A 26930-nucleotide genomic window follows, 5' to 3' on the forward strand; every position below is an offset into this window, starting at 1 on the left:
ATGTTAAAAAAGGCATTTCAGCAACAACAAAAAATTGGTTTAGATTAAAAAAAAACGTTTTTTACATTCAAATGCCTCTCCTGTGAAGTAATGACGTCTGTCATACGCCCAGCTTTCTGAAACGGGTTACATATCTGTGTACACCTATATGTATGTGTGTGTGTGTGTGTGTCAGTACTTTGTCCTGATGTCTTTCTTTGTGTTTTCTCCTATCCCACAGAGATCCTACAGGGCGGTGTCTATGTCGACCAGAATAAGTTCCTGTGCCACGCAGACACCATCCACTGGCAAGACATCGTCAAAAACGCCCGCGTCAGCCCTCTGGTGGTGCCCACCAATAGCAGTGTTACATGTGAGTAGCTCACCAATGGAAAATGTCAAATAATTTTCTTAACACTTTTATACTGAAATAAGTTATTTACATTTTAGTCATTTAGCAGACGCTCTTATCCAGAGCGACTTACAGTTAGTGAGTGCATACATTTAAAATAAAATTATAATCATACTGGCCCCCCGTGGGAATCAAACCCACAACCCTGGCGTTGCAAGCGCCATGCTCTACCAACTGAGCTACACGGGGCCCATGTAGTTATGTCGCCTATGTAGCCTGGATGTCTTTTACAAGAATAGGAAGAGACAGACTATGACTACCGATATCATTGTTACATGTGAGTAACTCACCAACAAAAGAGGAAATGTCTATCCATCCACCCACATTCTCATGCACAAATAAATGATTTCATCAATTTACCTTTATAGCTTTTACGACAATGGAGAGAGACAAACTATGTCATAAACACATGGTGACAGATGCATATAGGACAAGGCTGCCATAAACAGAATTAAGATCATAATATCTCAACATGTCACGTCTAAGAGCCTACAAAATATACCTTGCTCAACTGTGACCCTAATGAAATGACATCACAGATGTACCATATTAACCAAGAAGTGGCTACACAAGAAGTGTCAACAGCCAGAAAAGCAATCAGTAAGTCTACGTCCCAAATGGCACCCTTTTCCCTATACAGTGTAGTGCACAACTTTTGACCAGAGCTCGAAGGGAAGTAGTACACTATAAAGGGGATAGGATGTCATTTGGGATACACAAAGTAACCTTAATCCGTAAAACAACAGTTCCAAGAAATGCATAATCTGGCACTAATGCCTTTCTCTAATCAAAGAGAAGACAAGTGAACACAATTATAGTATTTTTTTTTTTTATGGCACAAACATGCCATCGGGCCTAATCTGACTAAGGGGTTCGGGGGGGTTTAAGACACCATATGTTATTGCTCTTCTGACCCGATTTTCTCTCATTGTCTCATGAGTCTGTTTGTAACCCTTGCTCTATAGTTCCCTCATGTTTTATGTAGTGATTTTGTCATTGTTTTATGTTGGTGATATATCTGTTGCTTTTGGTTTATTCTTTATGTATTACATTTGTTTTGTGTTATTAATGACTAGCTGTCCTAGTACAACCTCTGGATCTGCCAAACTTCAATCGGTTTATATTGCATTCCCTTCATTGGTCTCACTCAATACTTTTGATAATCTGATTTACACACACACACACACGCACGCATGCACGCAAACACAAACACACACACACACACACATACACATACAAACACACTACATATCCTACTAAAGATCAAGGGGTCTGGAAACTTGTAATCCGTCCTTAGACTATAATCTCCTCTATTCTTGGGGCAACTCCAGGTTTTTGTTTTGTTTCTGTTTTTATTGGCTCTTCAAAACAAGAAAGGAATTTGAAATCGAGTCCATATCAATCCACGTTTAAGCCTCTCTAGCTCTTATAGCCAAACCCATAACACAGAAAGTTGTACATTCGTTTCGTTTCGACATTTTAACCTTCAGCTCTCTCTGTTTTAAAGAAGTAGTGAAACATATGATATGGAGAGAAAGAGTGTGATAGTTGTACTGAAGGTCAATGGGAATTAGAATGTAGATAGTAAGACCTTGGACACTAAAGCCTGGTTATGACACCAGATACAACTCTGTGTGGGCTCAGGTATACAGTGGCTTGCGAAAGTATTCACCCCCTTGGCATTTTTCCTATTTTGTTGTCTTACAACCTGGAATTAAAATTGATTTTTGGGGGGTTTGTATCATTTGATTTACACAACATGCCTACCACTTTGAAGATGCAAAATATGTTTTATTGTGAAAGAAACAAGAAAAAAAAAGAAAGGCAATACTTTGTAAAGCCACTTTTTTGCAGCAATTACAGCTGCAAGTCTCTTGGGGTATGTCTCTATAAGCTTGGCACATCTAGCCACTGGGATCTTTGCCCATTCTTCAAGGCAAAACTACTCCAGCTCCTTCAAGTTGGATGGGTTCCGCTGGTGTACAGCAATCTTTAAGTCATACCACAGATTTTTAATTGGATTGAGGTCTGGGCTATGACTAGGCCATTCCAAGACATTTCAATGTTTCCCCTTAAACCAATCAAGTGTTGCTTTAGCAGTATGCTTAGGGTCATTGTCCTGCTGGAAGGTGAACCTCCGTCCCAGTCTCAAATCTCTGGATGACTGAAACAGGTTTCCCTCAAGAATTTCCCTGTATTTAGCGACATCCATCATTCCTTCAATTCTGACCAGTTTCCCAGTCCCTGCCGATGAAAAACATCCCCACAACATCATGCTGCCACCACCATGCTTCACTGTGAGGATGGTGTTCTCGGGGTGATGAGAGGTGTTGAGTTTGCGCCAGACATAGCGTTTTCGTTGATGGCCAAAAAGCTCAATTTTAGTCTCATCTAAACAGAGTACCTTCTTCCATATGTTTGGGGAGTCTCCCACATGCCTTTTGGCGAACACCACACATGTTTGCTTATTTTTTTCTTTAAGCAATGGCTTTTTTCTGGCCACTCTTCCATAAAGCCCAGCTCTGTGGAGTGTGCAGCTTAAAGTGGTCCTATGGACAGAGACTCCAATCTCCACTGTGGAGCTTTGCAGCTCCTTCAGGGTTATCTTTGGTCTCTTTGTTGCCTCTCTGATGAATGCCCTCCTTGACTGGTCCCTTTAAGAGTGTGCTCCTAATCTCAGCTCGTTACCTGTATAAAAGACACTTGGGAGCCAGAAATCTTTCTGATTAAGAGGGGGTCAAATACTTATTTCCCTCATTAAAATACAAATCAATTTATAACATTTTTGACATGTGTTTTTCTGGATATTTTTGTTGTTATTCTGTCTCTCACTGTTCAAATAAACCTACCATTAAAGTTATAGACTGATCATTTCGTTGTCAGTGGGCAAACGTACAAAATCAGCAGGGGATCAAATGCTTTTTTCCCTCACTGTATTTCATTTCACTTCACCAATTTGGACTATTTTGTGTATGTCCATTACATGAAATACAAATAAAAATCAATTTAAATTACAGGTTGTAATGCAACAAAATAAGAAAAATGCCAAGGGGGATGAATAACTTTGCAAGGCACTGTACATATATGTTACAGATAGACATGTCTTTGTCTCCAGCTCCCCAGCTTACCCCATTACCATGTCTCCTCTCATGATCAGCTTCTACTGACTGTTTGGTGTTTTTATGCTAATTTAGAATGACAGCAAAGAGGGAGGGAGAGAGAGAGAGAGAGAGAGAGAGAGAGAGAGAGAGAGAGAGAGAGAGAGAGAGAAGGAGGTGTAGCAGAAAAGGCTTTCATGGTTCAGTTTGTATCCCAGAGAAGAGAAACCTGATAAAAACATACAGTGAAGTGGTTCATATTACTGAAAGATATCACTTATTTTACAATATTTATTATAATTCCTATTGAGTGAGTGAGTGATTGAGTGAGGGAGAGATGGAGGGAAGGGTAGCAAAGGGCAGTAGATGGAGAGGCAGATAGAGTACAGCCCACTGGCCACACACTGGTTGAATCAACGTTGTTTCCTCATCATTTCAATGAGATTACGTTGAACCAACGTGGAATAGACGTTGAATTGACGTCTGTGCCCAGTGCGAGGGATGGATGGCTGGTGAGAGGGAGGGATGGAGAGAGGGAGAGAGGAAGGGAGCTAGAGATGTCAAAGAGAGAGTCAGCCTTAAATATAATTGCTCTTAACTGAAGTGGAACAGAGACAGAGGACGCCATTCAGCACTCATCCAGCCTCACTCTGCAATTACCAAGCAGTCAATTAAGCCCTCCAAAACACAGCTAGCGCTAATATAGCAGCAGAGTTTCTAGCTAGTAGCTGTTGTTGCTGACTCTCTCCCCTACAGCAGTCATTAATAAGACAACACACGGTTAGTAACTCTAGTACAGTGCATTAAGGACACAAAACAGTAGAGTTGAACAGTGTCACTCTGTTGAAATCATCATAGCCATATAAGCATGCAGGTGCTTAAAAGAGTAGCTAGTAAGATGTGTGTTTTGATCATAATATCTCTGCTATGGAAAGTATTTGAATGGATAATTTACCACCATGTCGTCCACAGGTCAGAAGTGTCACGTCTCCTGTAATGGTCGCTGCTGGGGCCCAAAGGAGGACCAGTGTCAGACCTGTGAGTACCTCCCTTCAGTCTCTCTCGCTCTCTCTCTCTTTCGCCTTCTTTCTCCCCTGCCTCTCACCCACAACAGGCAGACAGGCAGCACAGGAGTGCACTTTAACACTGGCAGCATAATTAGCTATGACCCTGCGGCCCTCCCACAGACTCTTTTCTCTCTCTCTCTCTCTCTCTCTCTCTCTCTCTCTCTCTCTCTCTCTCTCTCTCTCTCTCTCTCTCTCTCTCTCTCTCTCTCTCTCTCTCTCTCTCTCTCTCTCTCTCTCTCTCTCTCTCTCTCTCTCTCTCTCTCTCTCTCTCTCTCTCTCTCTCTCTCTCTCTCTCTCTCTCTCTCTCTCTCTCTCTTCTTTTCCCCATCGTCTCCTCCTCCGGCTCATGCCCCATCCCGCCCTCCTCCACAATACCAGATTCTAAATCCTTGCCTCCTCAGGCTTAAACAACTGTGATTTCCCCTGCTACCCACTCCAATGACTGCCCTGCGTTAAGTCAAACTGTTAAACAACACACCGTCTGTCACCTCACCTTTGAGCCAGTCTGAAGATAGCTGTGGTGTGTAAGTGGTAACCTGGGTCAGCTGTGCTGAGTAAGCACATAGGACTGACCACCACACACACCCTACCACTCAGCAGCACTCAGCCCAGAAGATTGTCTCTCTCTATGTCTGCGGGAGGGAGGTACCACATGGGGCTGATAGCAGCACGGCAGTTAGCTTCTTAGATGTACAGTACTGCTAGCATTCTTAGATATGCAGTACTGCTAGTATTTTTAGATATACAGTACAGCTAGTATATCATGTCTGATATTTTATACTACACCTTAGTCTCCTGCTGTGAAGGGATGTGTGTTATGTACCCTCTCCATACCTTTGTGGACAAGCACATTCCTAAGAAGATAGGGCTTGACACACACACGGTCCCTCTCTAACAGGAGATGGTGTGCTGTAACAGTCCTGTAGTAAAACACCATTAGGGTTGAGTTGAGGAAGAAGTAAACCTGCCTGTAAGTTCCCTCTTCTGTCTCTAATGAATCACTCTCATGTCCTGTCAGAGTACTTCTGCCTCAGCCTGCTGTATGTCTGTCTGTCTGTCTGTCTATCCCAGGCCCCGCTATGCTTCTGTCACTGTGCTGTATGTCTTTCATTTCTCTCCATCTGTGGTATTCTCTCTCTTTTTTCCCAGATTTATCCATGTATTTCCCCTATTCTCTTTACTGTATCTATGTCTATCCCTCCATCCCCTCATCCTCTCATTTTACTGTCTCTTTCCATCAAACTAATTCTCTCTCTCTCTCTCTCTCTCTCTCTCTCTCTCTCTCTCTCTCTCTCTCTCTCTCTCTCTCTCTCTCTCTCTCTCTCTCTCTCTCTCTCTCTCTCTCTCTCTCTCTCTCTCTCTCTCTCTCTCTCTCTGTGTGTAATATTATCACTGTTGTGTTCCTTGGCATGCTGTCTGTGTGCTCTGCAGCTTGATTTCATTAAGATAATCAGGATGAACTCCTTCACCAAGTGACTAGTTAACAGCACGTCATCTCTCCTCACAAGATAACGCTCTGCGTGTTTGCTCTCTTTTTGCCCTGAATCCCTCCATATTTTTGCACAATATTTATGTGGGGGACTACATCCCTCCATCCCTATATCTCCATCACTCCATCCCTCCCCTTCTATCCCTCTTCTTCCATCTTTCCATCCACCCATGCATGCCTCTTCCTCCATCCCTCCATCCCTCTTTATCTCACTCCATCCCTCTCCTTCTCCCTCCATCCCTCTTCATCTCACTCATCCCTCTCCCTTTCCCTCCATCCCTCTTCATCTCACTCCATGCCTCTTCATCTCCCTCCATCCCTCTCCTTCTCCCTCCATCCCTCTCCTTCTCCCTCCACCCCTCTCCTTCTCCCTCCACCCCTCTCCTTCTCCCTCCATCCCTCTCCTTCTCCCTCCATCCCTCTCCTTCTCCCTTCATCCCTCTCCTTCTCCCTCCATCCCTCTCCTTCACCCTCCATCCCTCTCCTTCACCCTCCCTCCATCCCTCTCCTTCTCCCTTCATCTCTCTCATTCTCCCTCCATCCCTGTCCTTCTCCCTCCATCCCTCTTCTTCTCCCACCACCCCTCTCCTTCTCCCACCACCCCTCTCATTCTCCCTCCATCCCTCTCCTTCTCCCTTCATCCCTCTCCTTCTCCCTCCATCCCTCTCCTTCTCCCTTCATCCCTGTCCTTCTCCCTTCATCCCTGTCCTTCTCCCTCCATCCCTCTCCTTCTCCCTCCACCCCTCTCCTTCTCCCTCCATCCCTCTCCTTCTCCCTCCATCCCTCTCCTTCTCCCTCCATCCCTCTACTTCTCCCTCCATCCCTCTCCTTCTCCCTCCATCCCTCTCCTTCTCCCTTCATCCCTCTCCTTCTCCCTCCATCCCTCTCCTTCTCCCTCCATCCCTCTCCTTCTCCCTCCACCCCTCTCCTCCTCCCTCCATCCCTCTCCCTCTCCCTCCATCCCTCTTCTCTCACTCCACCCCCCTCATTCTTTCCCGTTGATAGGGCTGTGTGAGAAACTGCTAGACAAAGGACTCTCAGTATAACACTCTCACATCAAGTACTGAATACAGAATGCCCTCATCAATATCTACCGCTGGCTGGCTGTATTATCTCCTGACATGCAGGTGCCTAAACAGGCTCCCTGATCAACAGAACAGCCAGACGCACACACACACACACACACATGCACACTCTCTCCCCCAACACCACCGAGCCTAAGACTGTGCCCCTCCAGAAACATGGGCCTCTGCTGCTCCATAAAAACAGACAGCTAGGCAGCGGTGATATAAGATGCAGTGCTGTGACAGATGCCACTGTCAGCAGCCTGTTCAAATTGAAGATATTCAGCATACTTTATGAGATTGATTACTTTTTATTTGTAGTGGCTGGCTGGTATTTTTAAGTGGATATTTAAAGGCAAATAGATCAATGGCTGTGTGGCGTGTGAGCGTGCGTTCGTGTGTCAATGTTCATGTGTGGCGCATCCTGACGAAGTCATTTGTTTAACAAAATGTATTTTTGGTGGCGAGAGGCATGTGGCAGGCGTAATGTAATGCATTGATGATACGTTAGTGAGGTGAGGAGAGGAGGACAAGGGGGAGAGGAAGGGGAGGGGTTGAGTGAGAAGAGGAGTACAGGAGGCCAGGAGGAGGATGTGCCGGGGAGGAGGGAAAAGAGGTGAGGAATATGGGCAGACCAGACAGGCCAGTCTCACTGTGACAAGGTATCACCATCACCACCAAAGGGCCAGCACAACAAAGTGCTGATAAGTGCTGTGCTCTACTCAGCAAGACATATTCCACACGCATTTGCACAACGGCATACAGCTACGTATAAAGGCAAGTCTTGGTTATTGCGCAAGCACCCACCCACACATGCGCACCAACATTCACACACACATACTGGAAGGTAAACCTCAGCTCGGGCATCAGCACGGCCTCTGAGGAAGAAATGCTTATCTGTTAAACGTCACCCTGTATTCAGCTGTAGCTGTCAACTTGTGAGGCGGGTGGTGAGGCAGAGGCATAGGACACACACACACACAGACAGACAGGCATACCCATCAGTCCATCAGCAACCCATCAAGCCCATATGGCTGGACATGAACAGGACTGGGGAATGGAGCTAGAGGAGAATGAGAACAGGGCTGGCGGTGGAAGCAGCACATTCAGGAGAGATAGCTGATAGCCATTTCAATCACACTGTCAATAACAGACAGGAAACATAGAAATTCAGCTCCATACAGCACCACAGACTGGCAGGCTGTCATATGAACATCAGTCTAACAGCAGGGTATCTCTCCAAAATGCTCTTTACTCAGCTCAACTCCCTATAGCCTTAGCTTAACTCTCTATGGCTTTATCTGAAGTCTATCGATCTGTTTCCTGGACACAGATGAAGCCTAGTCATATAGACTGAAAAGCATGTTCAATGGAGAATCCCCATTGAGAATGCCTTTTTCGTCCAGGACTAGGCTTCATAAAAAGTATGTGTGACTTCATTCAGCAGGAAAACAGTCATCATGATAGATTTAACTTTATGGCTGCTATTTTTTCCAGAAGCACTCTGATTGTGGACTTTCCTTGTTTGGATTCTAATCAAAGCAACCTGTTACATCGTGCTCTGATGTCCTTTTCCTGTTGTCTTTCTCCAGTGACTAAAACAGTGTGTGCTGAGCAGTGTGACGGTCGCTGTTTTGGACCCTGGGTTAGTAACTGCTGCCATCGCGAGTGTGCAGGAGGATGCTCCGGACCCAAGGATACAGACTGCTTCGTATGTACACACACACAGACTTACATGCAAGAGTATGCACACACACATCTCACCCACCTGCGTGTGCACAGACATGCACGCATGCACGCACACACACACACATACACAAATACACTTTATAAAGCTTATCATCACAAAAGAGAAAACCCTCCTTTCAATCACCTGTTGCCATGGTGAACAGTCTCAAACCGACATAGACATCGTTTTTGATTATAGACCAGCAAGTCTATTTCATTATTTTCTCTTCTTTTTCTCTTATTTGGTATATCAGCGCTTTTATCTTATCTGTGACCTTTTGTGTGAATGTGAGGTTATTTCCATCAGGGGCTATTCATACTTCCATAGAGAAGTCACTCCTGACACAGAATCTCCCTGTTTAAACTGGCTACTTCCCAATGGCACCCTATTCCCTATATAGTGCAATCCTTTTGATCAGGGCCCATAGGGCTCTGGTCAAAAGTAGTTCACTATATATGGAATAGGGTGCCATTTGGGAAACAACCATTGTTCTTTGAGGGAAAGATAACATTAAAATCAAATTTTCTCCCACAATGCCTTGTGCTGCGCCCAACTCCCTATCCTCCTGTTTCTTTTTTACTCTCTCTCTCTCTGTATATATATATATTTTTTTATCTTTCTTTTCTCTCTCTCTTCTCACTTACTGGGAGTTCTAACTATTGATATTACTTTTTCAACCGGATTCAAATCAATGGTTTAAATTTGTAATTTGTTTACATTGACGTCATTTTGCAGACGCTCTTATCCAGAGCGACTTACAAATTGGTGCATTCACCTTATAGCCAGTGGGATAACCACTTTACAATATGTTTTTTTTTTTTTTTTTTTTTTTTTGGGGGTGGGGGTAAGGGGGGGTAGAAGGATTACTTTATCCTATCCCAGGTATTCCTTAAAGAGGTGGGGTTTCAAGTGTCTCCGGAAGGTGGTGAGTGACTCCGCTGTCCTGGCGTCGTGAGGGAGCTTGTTCCACCATTGGGGTGCCAGAGCAACGAACAATTTTGACTGGGCTGAGCGGGAACTGTGCTTCCGCAGAGGTAGGGGGGCCAGCAGGCCAGAGGTGGATGAACGCAATGCCCTCGTTTGGGTGTAGGGACTGATCAGAGCCTGAAGGTACGGAGGTGCCGTTCCCCTCACAGCTCCGTAGGCAAGCACCATGGTCTTGTAGCAGATGCGAGCTTCAACTGGAAGCCAGTGGAGTGTGCGGAGGAGCGGGGTGACGTGAGAGAACTTGGGAAGGTTGAACACCAGACGTGCTGCGGCATTCTGGATGAGTTGTAGGGGTTTAATGGCACAGGCAGGGAGCCCAGCCAACAGCGAGTTGCAGTAATCCAGACGGGAGACGACAAGTGCCTGGATTAGGACCTGTGCCGCTTCCTGTGTAAGGCAGGGTCGTACTCTCCGAATGTTGTAGAGCATGAACCTACAGGATCGGGTCACCGTCTTGATGTTAGCGGAGAACGACAGGGTGTTGTCCAGGGTCACGCCAAGGCTCTTTGCACTCTGGGAGGAGGACACAACGGAGTTGTCAACCGTGATGGCGAGATCATGGAACGGGCAGTCCTTCCCCGGGAGGAAGAGCAGCTCCGTCTTGCCGAGGTTCAGCTTGAGGTGGTGATCCGTCATCCACACTGAAATGTCTGCCAGACATGCAGAGATGCGATACGCCACCTGGTTATCAGAAGGGGGAAAGGAGAAGATTAGTTGTGTGTCGTCTGCGTAGCAATGATAGGAGAGGCCATGTGAGGATATGACAGAGCCAAGTGACTTGGTGTATAGCGAGAATAGGAGAGAAGAGAGGAGGGGATAGGGTCAAGTGGGCAGGTTGTTGGGCGGCCGGCCGTCACAAGTCGCAAGATTTCATCTGGAGAGAGAGGGGAGAAAGAAGTCAAAGCATAGGGTAGGGCAGTGTGAGCAGGACCAGCAGTGTCATTTGACTTAACAAACGAGGATCGGATGTCGTCAACCTTCTTTTCAAAATGGTTGACGAAGTCATCCACAGAGAGGGAGGGGGGGGAAATGGGAGGAGGATTCAGTAGGGAGGAGAAGGTGGCAAAGAGCTTCCTAGGGTTAGAGGCAGATGCTTGGAATTTAAAGTGGTAGAATGTGGCTTTAGCAGCAGAAACAGATGAAGAAAATGTAGAGAGGAGGGAGTGAAAAGATGCCAGGTCCACAGGGAGTCTAGTTTTCCTCCATTTCCGCTAGGCTGCCCGGAGCCCTGTTCTGTGAGCTCGCAATGAGTCGTCAAGCCACGGAGCAGGAGGGGAGGACCGAGCCGGCCGGGAGGATAGGGGACATAGAGAGTCAAAGGATGCAGAAAGGGAGGAGAGGAGGGTTGAGGAGGCAGATTCAGGAGATTGGAGGGAGAAGGATTGAGCATAGGGAAGAGATGATAGGATGGAAGAGGAGAGAGTAGCGGGAGAGAGAGAGCGAAGGTTGCGACGGCGCATTACCATCTGAGTAGGGGCAGAGTGAGTAGTGTTGGAGGAGAGCGAGAGAGAAAAGGTTACAAAGTAGTGGTCGGAGACATGGAGGGGAGTTGCAGTGAGATTAGTAAAAGAACAGCATCTAGTAAAGATGAGGTCAAGCGTATTGCCTGCCTTGTGAGTAGGGGGGGACGGGGAGAGGGTGAGGTCAAAAGAGGAGAGGAGTGGAAAGAAGGAGGCAGAGAGAAATGAGTCAAAGGTAGACGTAGGGAGGTTGAAGTCACCCAGAACTGTGAGGGGTGAGCCATCCTCAGGAAAGGAACGTATCAAGGCGTCAAGCTCATTGATGAACTCTCCAAGGGAACCTGGAGGGCGATAGATGACAAGGATGTTAAGCTTGAATGGGCTAGTGACTGTGACAGCATGGAATTCAAATGAGGAGATAGACAGATGGGTCAGGGGAAAAAGAGAGAATGTCCACTTGGGAGAGATGAGGATTCCTGTGCCACCACCTCGCTGACCAGATGCTCTTGGGGTATGCGAGAACACATGGTCAGACGAGGAGAGGGCAGTAGGAGTAGCAGTGTTTTCAGTGGTAATCCATGTTTCCGTCAGCGCCAAGAAGTCGAGGGACTGGAGGGTAGCATAGGCTGAGATGAACTCTGCCTTGTTGGCCACAGAACGGCAGTTCCAGAGGCTGCCGGAGACCAGGAACTCCACGTGGGTCGTGCGTGCAGGGACCACCAGGTTAGAGAGGCAGCAGCCACGCGGTGTGAGGTGTTTGTATAGCCTGTGCGGAGAGGAGAGAACAGGGATAGACAGAGGCATAGTTGACAGGCTACAGAAAATGGCTACAATAATGCAAAGGAGATCGGAATGAAATGAACTAAACATCTGGGAAAGCGAGAGAGCGGGGCCTCCCTCACTTACGTTTCACTGAAACACCCAAATATAACTCTCCCAACTTCCACCTCAGAAACTATAATTGTTGTAAACTACAGCGGTTCAATGTTTTCTAGGAATAGACTAACTTAGTTTATTCAGCTAGCTAACTTGGTACAGTATTCTTCAGTGAAAACCGTCCAGGGCATCTAGTCATATGACGCCACAGCCAACCAGCATGCCGGACTCCAACAACACGGTTTAGCACCAATACTCGGCCACAACAAACCACCAGTGTGTCAACACGCCAAGAAGATAATTCATGTCCGTGTCTAACGTTGTGGGTTAGTCCCGACAGTATGAGTGAGTCCGTCGTCAACTTATTCAGCCAGTTAGTTAGCTAGAATAGTTAGCATACTAGCTAGCCATTGCTTTCTGCCAACGAAGAAACCTGTCCTCCCACGGCACGAACACACAGAGAGAGCCAAGCTAACGTTAACTAGTCACCCATGTCCCGAATTCCCTTGAACGACTCTGGCTACCAGTATGTAAAAACAAAACACAAATGTAGGTTATAACTTACCCCTAGCAGCTACTGTTAGCTAGCCAAGTGCAAAGCTAGCCACTGAATCGATTCAGCCAGTTCGCGTCAGTTAGCTAGGTCGTTCCAGCTATTGTTTAGTAGCTATCCAGGTAGCAACATACTAGCTACATTTCGAGCACAGTAGCTACTTACTACCTAATGTTAACGCTTCAGACAATGAGGTTAGAGAAACAGCTGAATGGTAGGCATTATTGTATGTAATTATTGTAGGCAGCTAGCTGGCGTAATTACAGGTACTCTCAGGCGTGAAACAACTATCCACAGTTGCTAATAGTTACCAGTAGCTACCCGCTAGCTAGTCCAGGTAGTGGGTTAGCTAGCTTCGTGCTTCACCGGGCTCAGTCGAATACAATACCTACCTACAGTAATTACATACAACAACCCACGATAACTACCTACAATACCTAACTACAATCTAAATACATAGTTTAAGCTTTACTCGACAAAGCCTAAACTATGTATATAAGCCATATAAGCCAAGCTTACCTCCCGCCAGAGAGAGACACAACCTCACCCGACGACGACGACTTGAGCTACAGTGCCTTGCAAAAGTATTCATCCCCCTTGGCGTTTTTCCTATTTTGTTGCATTACAACCTGTAATTTAAATGGATTTCTATTTGGATTTCATGTAATGGACATACAGTGGGGAAAAAAAGTATTTAGTCAGCCACCAATTGTGCAAGTTCTCCCACTTAAAAAGATGAGAGAGGCCTGTAATTTTCATCATAGGTACACGTCAACTATGACAGACAAAATGAGAAAATAAATCCTGAAAATCACATTGTAGGATTTTTTATGAATTTATTTGCAAATTATGGTGGAAAATAAGTATTTGGTCAATAACAAAAGTTTATCAATACTTTGTTATATACCCTTTGTTGGCAATGACACAGGTCAACCGTTTTCTGTAAGTCTTCACAAGGTTTTCACACACTGTTGCTGGTATTTTGGCCCATTCCTCCATGCAGATCTCCTCTAGAGCAGTGATGTTTTGGGGCTGTCGCTGGGCAACACAGACTTTCAACTCCCTCCAAAGATTTTCTATGGGGTTGAGATCTGGAGACTGGCTAGGCCACTCCAGGACCTTGAAATGCTTCTTACGAAGCCACTCCTTCGTTGCACAGGCGGTGTGTTTGGGATCATTGTCATGCTGAAAGACCCAGCCACGTTTCATCTTCAATGCCCTTGCTGATGGAAGGAGGTTTTCACTCAAAATCTCACGATACATGGCCCCATTCATTCTTTCCTTTACACGGATCAGTCGTCCTGGTCCCTTTGCAGAAAAACAGCCCCAAAGCATGATGTTTCCACCCCCATGCTTCACAGTAGGTATGGTGTTCTTTGGATGCAACTCAGCATTCTTTGTCCTCCAAACACGACGAGTTGAGTTTTTACCAAAAAGTTCTATTTTGGTTTCATCTGACCATATGACATTCTCCCAATCCTCTTCTGGATCATCCAAATGCACTCTAGCAAACTTCAGACGGGCCTGGACATGTACTGGCTTAAGCAGGGGGGACACGTCTGGCACTGCAGGATTTGAGTCCCTGGCGGCGTAGTGTGTTACTGATGGTAGGCTTTGTTACTTTGGTCCCAGCTCTCTGCAGGTCATTCACTAGGTCCCCCGTGTAGTTCTGGGATTTTTGCTCACCGTTCTTGTGATCATTTTGACCCCACGGGGTGAGATCTTGCGTGGAGCCCCAGATCGAGGGAGATTATCAGTGGTCTTGAATGTCTTCCATTTCCTAATAATTGCTCCCACAGTTGATTTCTTCAAACCAAGCTGCTTACCTATTGCAGATTCAGTCTTCCCAGCCTGGTGCAGGTCTACAATTTTGTTTCTGGTGTCCGTTGACAGCTCTTTGGTCTTGGCCATAGTGGAGTTTGGAGTGTGACTGTTTGAGGTTGTGGACAGGTGTCTTTTTATACTGATAACAAGTTCAAACAGGTGCCATTAATACAGGTAACGAGTGGAGGACAGAGGAGCCTCTTAAAGAAGAAGTTACAGGTCTGTGAGAGCCAGAAATCTTGCTTGTTTGTAGGTGACCAAATACTTATTTTCCACCATAATTTGCAAATAAATTCATTAAAAATCCTACAATGTGATTTTCTGGATTTTTTTTTCTCAATTTGTCTGTCATAGTTGACATGTACCTATGATGAAAATTACAGGCCTCTCTCATCTTTTTAAGTGGGAGAACTTGCACAATTGGTGGCTGACTAAATACTTTTTTTCCCCACTGTATACAACATAGTCCAAATTGGTGAAGTGAAAAAAAATAAAAATAAAATTCTAAAAAATTCTAAAAAATGAATAACGGAAAAGTGGTGCGTGCATAGGTATTCACCCCCTTTGCTATGAAGCCCTTAAATAAGATCTGGTGCAATCAATTACCTTCAGAAGTCACATAATTAGTTAAATAAAGTCCACCTGTGTGCAATCTAAGTGTCACATGATCTCTCACATGATCTCAGTATATTTACACCTGTTCTGAAAGGCCCCAGAGTCTGCAACACCACTAAGCAAGGGGCACCACCAAGCAAGCGGCACCATGAAGACCAAGGAGCTCTCCAAACAGGTCAGGGACAAAGTTGTGGAGAAGTACAGATCAGGGTTGGGTTATAAAGAAATATCCAAAACATTGAACATCCCACGGAGCACCATTAAATCCATTATAAAAAAATTGAAAGAATATGGCACCACAACAAACCTGCCAAGAGAGGGCCACCCACCAAAACTCACAGATCAGGCAAGGACGGCGTTAATCAGAGAGGCAACAAAAATACCAAAGATAACCCTGAAGGAGCTGCAAAGCTCCACAGCGGAGATTGGAGTATCTGTCCATAGGACCACTTTAAGCCATACACTCCACAGAGCTGGGCTTTATGGAAGAGTGTCCAGAAAAAAGCTATTGCTTAAAGAAAAAAATAAGCAAACACGTTTGGTGTTCGCCAAAAGCCATGTGGGAGACTCCCCAAACATATGGAAGAAGGTACTCTGGTCAGATGAGACTAAAATTGAGCTTTTTGGCCATCAAGGAAAACGCTATGTCTGGTACAAACCCAACACCTCTCATCACCCCGAGAACACCATCCCCACAGTGAAGCATGGTGGTGGCAGCATCATGCTGTGGGGATGTTTTTCATCGGCAGGGACTGGGAAACTGGTCAGAATTGAAGGAATGATGGATGGCGCTAAATACAGGGAAATTCTTGAGGGAAACCTGTTTCAGTCTTCCAGAGATTTGAGACTGGGATGGAGGTTCACCTTCCAGCAGGACAATGACTCTAAGCATACTGCTAAAGCAACACTCGAGTGGAAGGGATGGCTGCCGTTTATTGGACTCTTAACCAACCGTGCTATTTTGTTTGTTTTTTCGCATTGTTTTTAACTTATTTTGTACATAATGTTGCTGCTACCGTCTCTTATGACCGAAAAGAGCTTCTGGACATCAGAACAGCGATTACTCACCTTGAACTGGATGACTAATTTTTGTTTTATGAGCCGGACGAGAGGGATTTGCTCCAGACAGCAGACAGGGCTCTCATCCCCGTAATTTGCAGTAGAAAAAAAAGGAGATATCGCAGAAGGAGATCTTGGTGCTTGGTAAGGAGCCGGCAACGAGTGACTAATCTGCCTTTGCCATCGATACTATTGGCCATCATACAATCACTTGATAATAAAATGGATGAACTACAGGCACGAATATCCTACCAACCGGACATTAAAAACTGTAATATCTTATGTTTCACCGAGTCGTGGCTGAACGATGACATGAATAACATACAGCTTGCAGGTTATACACTGTATCGGCAGGATAGAACAGCAGCCTCTGGTAAGACAAGGGATGGCGGTCTATGTATATTTGTAAACAACAGCTGGTGCACGATATGTAAGGAAGTCTCCAGGTTTTGCTCGCCTGAGGTAGACCGCACTCAATTAACTGTATACGGCCATAAGCAAACAGGAAAACGCTCATCCAGAGGTGGCACTCCTAGTGGCCGGGGACTTTAATGCAGGGAAACTTAAATCTGTTTCTACCAGCATGTTAAATGTGCAGCCAGAGGGAAAAAAAACTCTAGACCACCATTACTCCACACACAGAGACACATACAAAGCTCTACCTCACCCTCCATTTGGAAAATCTGACCATAATTCTATCCTCCTGATTCCTGCTTACAAGCAAAAACTAAAGCAGGAAGCACCAGTGACTCGGTCAATAAAAAAGTGGTCGGATGAAGCAAATGCTAAGCTACAGGACTGTTTTGCTAGCACAGACTGGAATATGTTCCGGGATTCTTCCGAAGGCATTGAGGAGTACACCACATCAGTCACTGGCTTCATCAATAAGTGCACCGATGACATCGTCCCCACAGTGACCGTACGTACATACCCTAACCAGAAGCCATGGATTACAGGCAACATCTGCACTGAGCTAAAGGGTAGAGCTGCCGCTTTCAAGGAGCGGGACTCTAACCCGGAAGCTTATAAGAAATCCCGCTATGCCCTCTGATGAACCATCAAACAGGCAAAGCGTCAATACAGGGTTAAGATCGAATCGTACTACACCGGCTCCGACGCTCGTCGGATGTGGCAGGGCTTGCAAACTATTACAGACTACAAAGGGAAGCACAGCCGTGAGCTGCCCAGTGACACAAGCCTACCAGACGAGCTAAATTACTTCTATGCTCGCCTCGAGGCAAGTAACACTGAAACATGCATGAGAGCATCAGCTTTCCGGATGACTGTGTGATCACGCTCTCCGTAGCTGATGTGAGTAAGACCTTTAAACAGGTCAACATTCACAAGGCCGCAGGGCCAGACGGATTACCAGAACGTGTACGCCGAGCATGCGCTGACCAACTGGCAAGTGACTTCACTGACATCTTCAACCTCTCCCTGTCTGAGTCTGTAATACCAACATGTTTCAACCAGACCACCATAGTCCCTGTGCCCAAGAACACTAAGGTAACCTACCTAAATGACTACCGACCCGTAGCACTCACGTCTGTAGCTATGAGGTGTTTTGAAAGGCTGGTCATGGCTCACATCAACACCATTATCCCAGAAACCCTAGACCCACTCCAATTTGCATATTGCCCCAACAGATCCACAGATGACGCAATCTCTATTGCGCTCCACACTGCCCTTTCACACCTGGACAAAAGGAACACCTATGTGAGAATGCTATTCATTGACTACAGCTCAGCGTTCAACACCACAGTGCCCTCAAAGCTCATCACTAAGCTACGGACCCTGGGACTAAACACCTCCCTCTGCAACTGGATCCTGGGCTTCTTGACGGGCCTCCCCCAGGTGGTAAGGGTAGGTAACAACACATCCGCCACGCTGATCTTCAACACGGGGGCCCCTCAGGGGTGCGTGCTCAGTCCCCTCCTGCGCTCCCTGTTCACTCATGACTGCATGGTCAGGCACAACTCCAACACCATCATTAAGTTTGCCGATGACACAACAGTGGTAGGCCTGATCACCTACAACGACGAGACAGCCTATAGGGAGTAAATCAGAGACCTGGCCGTGTGGTGCCAGGACAACAACCTCTCCCTCAGCGTGATCAAGACAAAGGAGATGATTGTGGACTACAGGAAAAAGAAGAGGACTGAGCACGCCCCCATTCTCATTGACGGGCTGTAGTGGAACAGGTTGAGAGCTTCAAGTTCCTCGGTGTCCACATCACCAACAAACTAACATGGTCCAAGCACACCAAGACAGTCGTGAAGAGGGCACGACAAAAGCTATTCCCCCTAAGGAGACTGAAAAGATTTGGCATGGGTCCTCAGATCCTCAAAAAGTTCTACAGCTGCACCATCGAGAGCATCCTGACTGGTTGCATCACTACCTGGTATGGCAACTACTCGGCCTCCGACCGCAAGGCACTACAAAGGGTGGTGCGCACGGCCCAGTAAATTACTGGGGCCAAGCTTCCTGCCATCCAGGACCTCTATACCAGGCGGTGTAAGAGGAAGGCCACCCTAGTCATAGACTGTTCTCTCTGCTACCGCACGGCAAGCGGTACTGGAGCGACTTGTCACTTCTAAACACCTTCTACCCCCAAGCCATAAGACTCCTGAACATCTAATGAAATGGCTACCCAGACTATTTGCATTACCCCCCACCTCTCTACCCCCCACCTCTCTTTTACGCTGCTGGTACTCTTTGTTTATTATCTATGCATAGTCACTTTAATAACTCAACCTACATTTACATATTACCCCAATTACCTCGACTAACCGGTGCCCCCGCACATTGACTCGGTACCGTTACCCCCTGTATATAGCCTCGCTATTGTTATTTTTACTGCTGCTCTTTAATTATTTGTTACTTTTATTTCGTATTAGTTTATATTGTATTTTCTTGTGATTAGTATATATATATATATATATATTTTTTTGTATTTATTTTGGTATTCTTTCTTAAAACTGTATTGTTTGTTAAGGGCTTGTATGTAAGGATTTCACTGTAAGGTCTACACCTGTTGTATTCGGCGCATGTGACAAATAAAATTTGATTTTGATTTAAGGGGAAACATTTAAATGTCTTGGAATGGCCTAGTCAAAGCCCAGACCTCAATGCAATTGAGAATCTGTGGTATGACTTAAAGATTGCTGTACACCAGCGGAACCCATCCAACTTGAAGGAGCTGAACAGTTTTGCCTTGAAGAATGGGCAAAAATCCCAGTGGCTAGATGTGCCAAGCTTATAGAGACATACCCCAAGAGACTTGCAGCTGTAATTGATGCAAAAGGTGGCTCTAAGAAGTATTGACTTTGGGTGGGTGAATAGTTATGCATGCTCAATTTTCAGTTTTTTTGTCTTATTTTGTCACGTTCGTTCATCGACGGGTCAGACCAAGGCGCAGCGTGATATGCGTACATGTTTATTAAATATTAAACACAACGACAAAACAACAAACGAACCGAAACGTCGAAGGCAACACAACATACCTTAACTGGAACAAGATCCCACAACCCACTAGTGCCAATAGGCTGCCTAAGTATGGTCCCCAATCAGAGACAACGAGCTACAGCTGCCTCTGATTGGGAACCACACCGGCCAACATAGAAATACACATAATAGAACACCAACATAGAAATACCCAACATAGAACATACACAACAAGGAATATACACACCCTGACTCAACATATAAGCGTCCCCTGAGTCAGGGCGTGACATATTTCTTGTTTGTTTCGCAAGAAATCATATTTTGCATCTTCAAAGTAATAATATAAATAATATGCCATTTAGCAGACGCTTTTATCCAAAGCGACTTACAGTCATGTGCGCATACATTTTTACGTATGGGTGGTCCCGGGGATCGAACCCACTACCCTGGCGTTACAAGCGCCATGCTCTACCAATTGAGCTACAGAGGACCACAAGTCCTCCCCGCACCAAGCCAGGCATGTTGTGTAAATCAAATGTGGTAGGCATGTTGTGTAAATCAAATGATACAAACCCCCCAAAAATCAATTTTAATTCCAGGTTGTAAGGCAACAAAATAGGAAAAATGCCAAGGGGGGTGAATACTTTCGCAAGCCACTATATCTTCAGACTGGAAAAACAGCCTGTATTAAACTCCAGGGTTAAGTCCCAAATGGCACCCTATCCCCTATATAGTGCTCTGCCTTTAACCAAAGCCCTATAAAAAGTAGTGTGCCACATAGGGAATAGGGTGCCATTTGCACCCATTAAGTCTGTGTATGTGTTTAAGAGTGTTTGTGTTTGTGTTTACAGCTACATACCAGTTACTTGATCAAGTGCTTGCTTGGAGAGCATAGGGCTGCCAGTGACAAAAACAAGCTTTAATGATTGTTATTTAGCTGGAAACCGCTATGTGTTAACTGTGTTTCCATGACCACCCCGTACTAATATGTATGTTTCAAATCAAATCAAATCAAATCACATTTTATTGGCCACATGCGCCGAATACAACAGGTGCAGACATTACAGTGAAATGTGTCACGATCGTTATAAGAACCGGACCAAGGCGCAGCGTGATAGGCGTACATCTTTTAATGAGTACTTATTACCAACAACAAAACAACAAAACGATACGTGAAGTCTAAAGGTTCACCAACACAAACCTATACAGAACAAGATCCCACAATAAACTAGTGCCAACCGGCTGCCTAAGTATGGTTCCCAATCAGAGACAACGAGAATCAGCTGCCTCTGATTGGGAACCACCCTGGCCAACATAGAAAACACGAACTAGAACGAAACATAGAAAATACAACATAGACACTTACACACCCTGGCTCAACATTAAAGAGTCCCCAGAGCCAGGGCGTGACAGTACCCCCCCCAAAGGCACGGACTGCGACCGCGCCAACCAAACTCAAAAGGGTAGGGGCCGGGTGGGCATTCCGCCTCGGAGGCGGATCCGGCTCCGGGCGTGACCACCACTCTCTCGCTACCCCCCCATAGCGCCCCTGGTCTGGTCTGGCCCCGCTGGCCGGAACTGGACTGGACACCGGTGGAGCGGATTGCTTAGGCTCCGGTGTGTGACCAGGCACCGGTGAAACAGGCACGGGCTGTGCCGGACTGACGACGCGCACCACTGGCTTGGTGCGGGGAGCAGGAACGGGCCGGACCGGGCTGGACCGGGCTGACGACGCGCACCACTGGCTTGGTGCGGGGAGCAGGAACGGGCCGGACCGGGCTGACGACGCGCACCACTGGCTTGGTGCGGGGAGCAGGAACAGGCCGGACCGGGCTGACGACGCGCACCACTGGCTTGGGTGCGGGAGCAGGAACAGGCCGGACCGGGCTGGCGACGCGCACCACTGGCTTAGTGCGGGGAGCAGGAACAGGCTGGGCCGGGCTGGCGATGCGCACCACAGGCTTTGTGCGAGGGGCAGGAACAGGCCGGGCCGGGCTGGCGACGCGCACCACAGGCTTTGTGCGAGGGGCAGGAACAGGCCGGGCCGGGCTGGCGACGCGCACCACTGGCTTGGTGCGAGGGGCAGGAACAGGCCGGGCCGGGCTGGCGACGCGCACCACATGCTTGGTGCGAGGGGCAGGAACAGGCCGGGCCGGGCTGGCGACGCGCACCACAGGCTTGGTGCGGGGAGCAGGAACAGGCCGGACCGGGCTGGCGACGCGCACCACAGCCTTGGTGCGAGGGACAGGAACAGGCCGGACCGGGCTGCGACGCGCACCACAGGCTTGGTGCGAGGGACAGGAACAGGCCGGACCGTACTGGGAACACACACCACTGGCCTTGTGCGGGGATCAGGAACGGGCCGGACCGGACTGGTAACACACCCCAGTACCTCTCGCCGTGCCTCTACACTCTCCTTCCCCCTCATGACCAATGGCCCCCGTAACCTGGTGGCCTCCTCTCCTAGTCCACAAACTCGCCCTGTAGCTGCCTCCAGCAGCCCCGTCGTCCATGCCGTGTGCCCCCCCCCCCCATTTTTTTATTGGGGTTGCCTCTCGCCTGTCCGACGACGGCACGGTTGGCGCCGTACCTCCTCTCTCGCCAGGGCTTTAACTTTTGCCCATGGCCCTTTGCCCGCGAACATGTCCTCCCAAGACCACCATTCGCCCACCTGGGACATCGCCAACTTCTCCAGTTCCTTTCCCGGTGTCTGCTCCTGAACACGCTGCTTGGTCCTTCTTTGGTGGGATCTTCTGTCACGATCGTTATAAGAACCGGACCAAGGCGCAGCGTGATAGGCATACATCTTTTAATGAGTACTTATTACCAACAACAAAACAACAAAACGATACGTGAAGTCTAAAGGTTCACCAACACAAACCTATACAGAACAAGATCCCACAATAAACTAGTGCCAACCGGCTGCCTAAGTATGGCTCCCAATCAGAGACAACGAGAATCAGCTGCCTCTGATTGGGAACCACCCTGGCCAACATAGAAAACACGAACTAGAACGAAACATAGAAAATACAACATAGACACTTACACACCCTGGCTCAACATTAAAGAGTCCCCAGAGCCAGGGCGTGACAAAATGCTTACTTACAGCCCTTAACCAACAGTGCATTTATTTTTAATAAAAAAGTAAAATAAAACAACAACAAAAAAGTGTTGAGAAAAAAAGAGCAGAAGTAAAATAAAATAACAGTAGGGAGGCTATATATACAGGGGGGTACCGGTGCAGAGTCAATGTGCGGGGGCACCGGCTAGTTGAGGTATTGAAGTAATATGTACATGTGGGTAGAGTTAAAGTGACTATGCATAAATAATTAACAGCGTAGCAGCAGCGTAAAAAGATGGGGTGGGGGGGCAGTGCAAATAGTCCGGGTAGCCATGATTAGCTGTTCAGGAGTCTTATGGCTTGGGGGTAGAAGCTGTTGAGAAGTCTTTTGGACCTAGACTTGGCACTCCGGTACCGCTTGCCGTGCGGTGGCAGAGAGAACAGTCTATGACTAGGGTGGCTGGAGTCTTTGACAATTTTGAGGGCCTTCCTCTGACACCGCTTGGTATAGAGGTCCTGGATGGCAGGAAGCTTGGCCCCAGTGATGTACTGGGCCGTACGCACTACCCTCTGTAGTGCCTTGGGTCGGAGGCCAAGCAGTTGCCATACCAGGCGGTGATGCAACCAGTCAGGATGCTCTCGATGGTGCAGCTGTAGAATTTTTGGAGGATCTAAGGACCCATGCCAAATCTTTTCAGTCTCCTGAGGGGGAATAGGCTTTGTCGTGCCCTCTTCACGACTGTCTTGGTGTGTTTGGACCATGATAGTTCGTTGGTGATGTGGACACCAAGGAACTTGAAGCTCTCAACCTGTTCCACTACAGCCCCGTCGATGAGAATGGGGGCGTGCTCAGTCCTCTTTTTTTTCCTGTAGTCCACAATCATCTCCTTTGTCTTGGTCACGTTGAGGGAGAGGTTGTTATCCTGGCACCACACTGCCAGGTCTCTGACCTCCTCCCTATAGGCTGTCTCATCGTTGTCGGTGATCAGGCCTACCACTGTTGTGTCGTCGGCAAACTTAATGATGGTGTTGGAGTCGTGCCTGGCCATGCAGTCATGGGTGAACAGAGAGTACAGGAGGGGACTGAGCACGCACCCCTGAGGGGCCCCCGTGTTGAGGATCAGTGTGGCAGATGTGTTGTTACCTACCCTTACCACCTGGGGGCGGCCCATCAGGAAGTCCAGGATCCAGTTGCAGAGGGAGGTGTTTAGTCCCAGGATCCTTAGCTTAGTGATGAGCTTTGAGGGCACTATGGTGTTGAATGCTGAGCTGTAGTCAATGAATAGCATTCTCACATTCTCTCTTCCATGACCACCCCGTACTAATATGTATGTTTGTGTGTGTGCGCATACTTTCATCTACAGGCTTGCACCAACTTCAACGACAGCGGGGCATGTGTGACCCAGTGCCCCCAGCCCCATGTATACAACCCCACCACCTTCCAGCTGGAAAGCAACCCCAGAGCCAAGTACACCTACGGAGCCTTCTGTGTCAAAAAGTGCCCACGTAAGGAATGACATACACACAACAACATACAGCACACATACTTTTGTGAAATAAGGGGACATAAAACATCTGTGAAATCAGAATAAAACCACACACATACAGTTGAAGTCGGAAGTTTACATACACGTAGGTTGGAGTCATTAAAACTTGTTTTTCAACCACTCCACAAATTTCTAGTTAACAAACTATAGTTTTGGCAAGTCGGTTAGGACATCTATTTTGTGCATGACACAAGTAATTTTTCCAACAATTGTTTACAGACAGATTATTTCACTTATAATTCACTGTATCACAGTTCCAGTGGGTCAGAAGTTTACATACACTAAGTTGACTGTGCCTTTAAACAGCTTGGAAAATTCCAGAAAATGATGTCATGACTTTAGAAGCTTCTGATAGGCTAATTGACATCATTTGAGTCAATTGGACGTGTGTACCTGTGGATGTATTTCAAGGCCTACCTTCAAACTCAGTGCCTCTTTGCTTGACATCATGGGAAATTCAAAAGAAATCAGCCAAGACCTCAGAAAAAAATTGTAGACATCCACAAGTCTGGTTCATCCTTGCGAGCAATTTCCAAACGCCTGAAGGTACCACGTTCATCTGTAAAAACAATAGTATGCAAGTATAAACACCATGGGACCACGCAGCCAACATACAGCTCAGGAAGGAGAAGCGTTCTGTCTCCTAGAGATGAACGTACTTTGGTGCGAAAAGTGCAAATCAATCCCAGAACAACGGCAAAGGACCTTGTGAAGATGCTGGAGGAAACAGGTACAAAAGTATCTATATCCACAGTAAAACGAGTCCTATATCGACATAACCTGAAAGGCCGCTCAGCAAGGAAGAAGCCACTGCTCCAAAACCGCCACAAAAAAGCCAGACTACGGTTTGCAACTGCACATGGGGACAAAGATCTTACTTTTTGGAGAATAATGACCATCGTTATGTTTGGATTAAATAGGGGGGACTTGCAAGCCGAAGAACACCATCCCAACCGTGAAGCACGGGGGTGGCAGCATCATGATGTGGGGGTTCTGGTGCACTTCACAAAATAGATGGCATCATGAGGAAGGACAATTTTTTTGGATATATTGAAGCAACATCTCAAGACATCAGTCAGGAAGTTAAAGCTTGGTCACAAATGGGTCTTCCAAATGGACAATGACCCCAAGCATACTTCCAAAGTTGTGGCAAAATGGCTTAAGGACAACAAAATCTAGGTATTGGAGTGGCCATCACAAAGCCCTGACCTCAACCCTATAGACAATTTGTGGGCAGAACTGAAAAAGTGTGTGCGAGCAAGGAGGCCTACAAACCTGACTCAGTTACACCAGCTCTGTTCGGAGGAATGGGCCAAAATTCACCCAACTTATTGTGGCAAGCTTGTGGAAGGCTACCCGAAACGTTTGACCCAAGTTAAACAATTTAAAGGCAATGCTACCAAATACTAATTGAGTTTATGTAAACTTCTGACCCACTGGGAATGTGATAGAATAAATAAAAGCTTAAATATATCATTCTCTCTACTATTATTCTGACATTTCACATTCTTAAAATAAAGTGGTGATCCTAACTGACCTAAGACAGGGAATTTGTACTAGGATTAAATGTCATCAATTGTGAAAATCTGAGTTTAAATGTATTTGGCTAAGGTGTATGTAAACTTCCGACTTCAACTGTACATGCTACCAGTGGAAGCAAAATAGCCCCATAACATCATAAATCCCCACCATATTTTTACCATATATCCAACACCACTGGTGTGGCCAAAGACCTCTTTTTTATGTCATCTGACCAAAGCACCAGTTCCAATGAGAGTGCCAATGCCGTTTAGCAAACTCCAGGCATTTACATTTCATTGCTGTCTGATGAAAATCTCTTATCTCCAAAAATCAACTTTTCAGGGAATTGATTTTTTTTCTCCATATTTTGTCATTAACGAACATACAAATATGAGCTATTTGGCCACACCAGTGGTGTTGGATATATGGTAAAAATATGGTGGGGATTCTTGATGTTATGGGGCTATTTTGCTTCCACTGGTAGCTTGGTCTTAGAGTCATTAAATATTCATAGTACATTGGGGGGAGTCACATTTACATTTTAGTCATTTAGCAGACGCTCTTATCCAGAGCGACTTACAGGAGTTACTGCTTTCAATACATGTAAAAATAAATGAAAACTCCAACAATTGAGTTATGACTTGTTGGATAACATGAAAATAGAGCTCTATGGCCACGCAAACCAACGCATGACCAGAAAAGTACCTCATAACTACAGTAAAATATGGTGGTGGATCTTTGATGTTATGGGGCTATTTTGCTTCCACTGGTCCTGGGGCCCTTGTTAAGTTCAGCGGCATCATTAACTTTTTACCAAGTACAATATAGCTCAGTATTTGAATTGTTTATTTTATACTGTCATTTTTGCTTATCTTTATCATGGGTGTCAATAATTTCGGATCCCACTGTACATACCAAATGCCCTGAAGATAAACTGCTCTGTCATATTCTGAACACATAACACACACCGACACACAAACACTCTCCTTGCCATAAACACTGAACCGCCACAGTTCACAAGGACACCATTCAAACAGCCTAGGCCTTGAAATATCATCACTAGCTGTGCAGAGCAGGCTGGTCATGCTCATGAACTACCAAGGGCCTCAGGATATTGATTCATTTCTCAACCCTCTTTTTTCCCC

General features: G+C 46.4%; 2 protein-coding genes across 2 annotated transcripts in view; both read left to right on the plus strand.

Moving 5' to 3' along the window:
- The window catches only part of LOC123481712 (receptor tyrosine-protein kinase erbB-4-like), a 66432-nt gene extending 42089 nt beyond the window's left edge, over positions 1 to 24343 (plus strand). Inside the window, exons 3-6 of the mRNA XM_045206462.1 lie at positions 221 to 352; positions 4462 to 4527; positions 8702 to 8820; positions 24082 to 24343. Of these exons, the coding sequence (XP_045062397.1) occupies positions 221 to 352; positions 4462 to 4527; positions 8702 to 8820; positions 24082 to 24234 (470 nt within the window). The 3' untranslated portion in view covers positions 24235 to 24343. The remainder of the gene's footprint in view (positions 1 to 220; positions 353 to 4461; positions 4528 to 8701; positions 8821 to 24081) is intronic.
- Positions 24147 to 26930, plus strand: part of LOC121536997 (receptor tyrosine-protein kinase erbB-4-like) — a 132208-nt gene continuing 129424 nt past the window's right edge. The window contains exon 1 of the mRNA XM_041844702.2: positions 24147 to 24223. The gene's annotated coding sequence lies outside the window, so the exon portion shown is untranslated. The remainder of the gene's footprint in view (positions 24224 to 26930) is intronic.

Source organism: Coregonus clupeaformis, chromosome 23 (genome assembly GCF_020615455.1).
Source record: "Coregonus clupeaformis isolate EN_2021a chromosome 23, ASM2061545v1, whole genome shotgun sequence".
Taxonomy (NCBI): domain Eukaryota; kingdom Metazoa; phylum Chordata; class Actinopteri; order Salmoniformes; family Salmonidae; genus Coregonus; species Coregonus clupeaformis.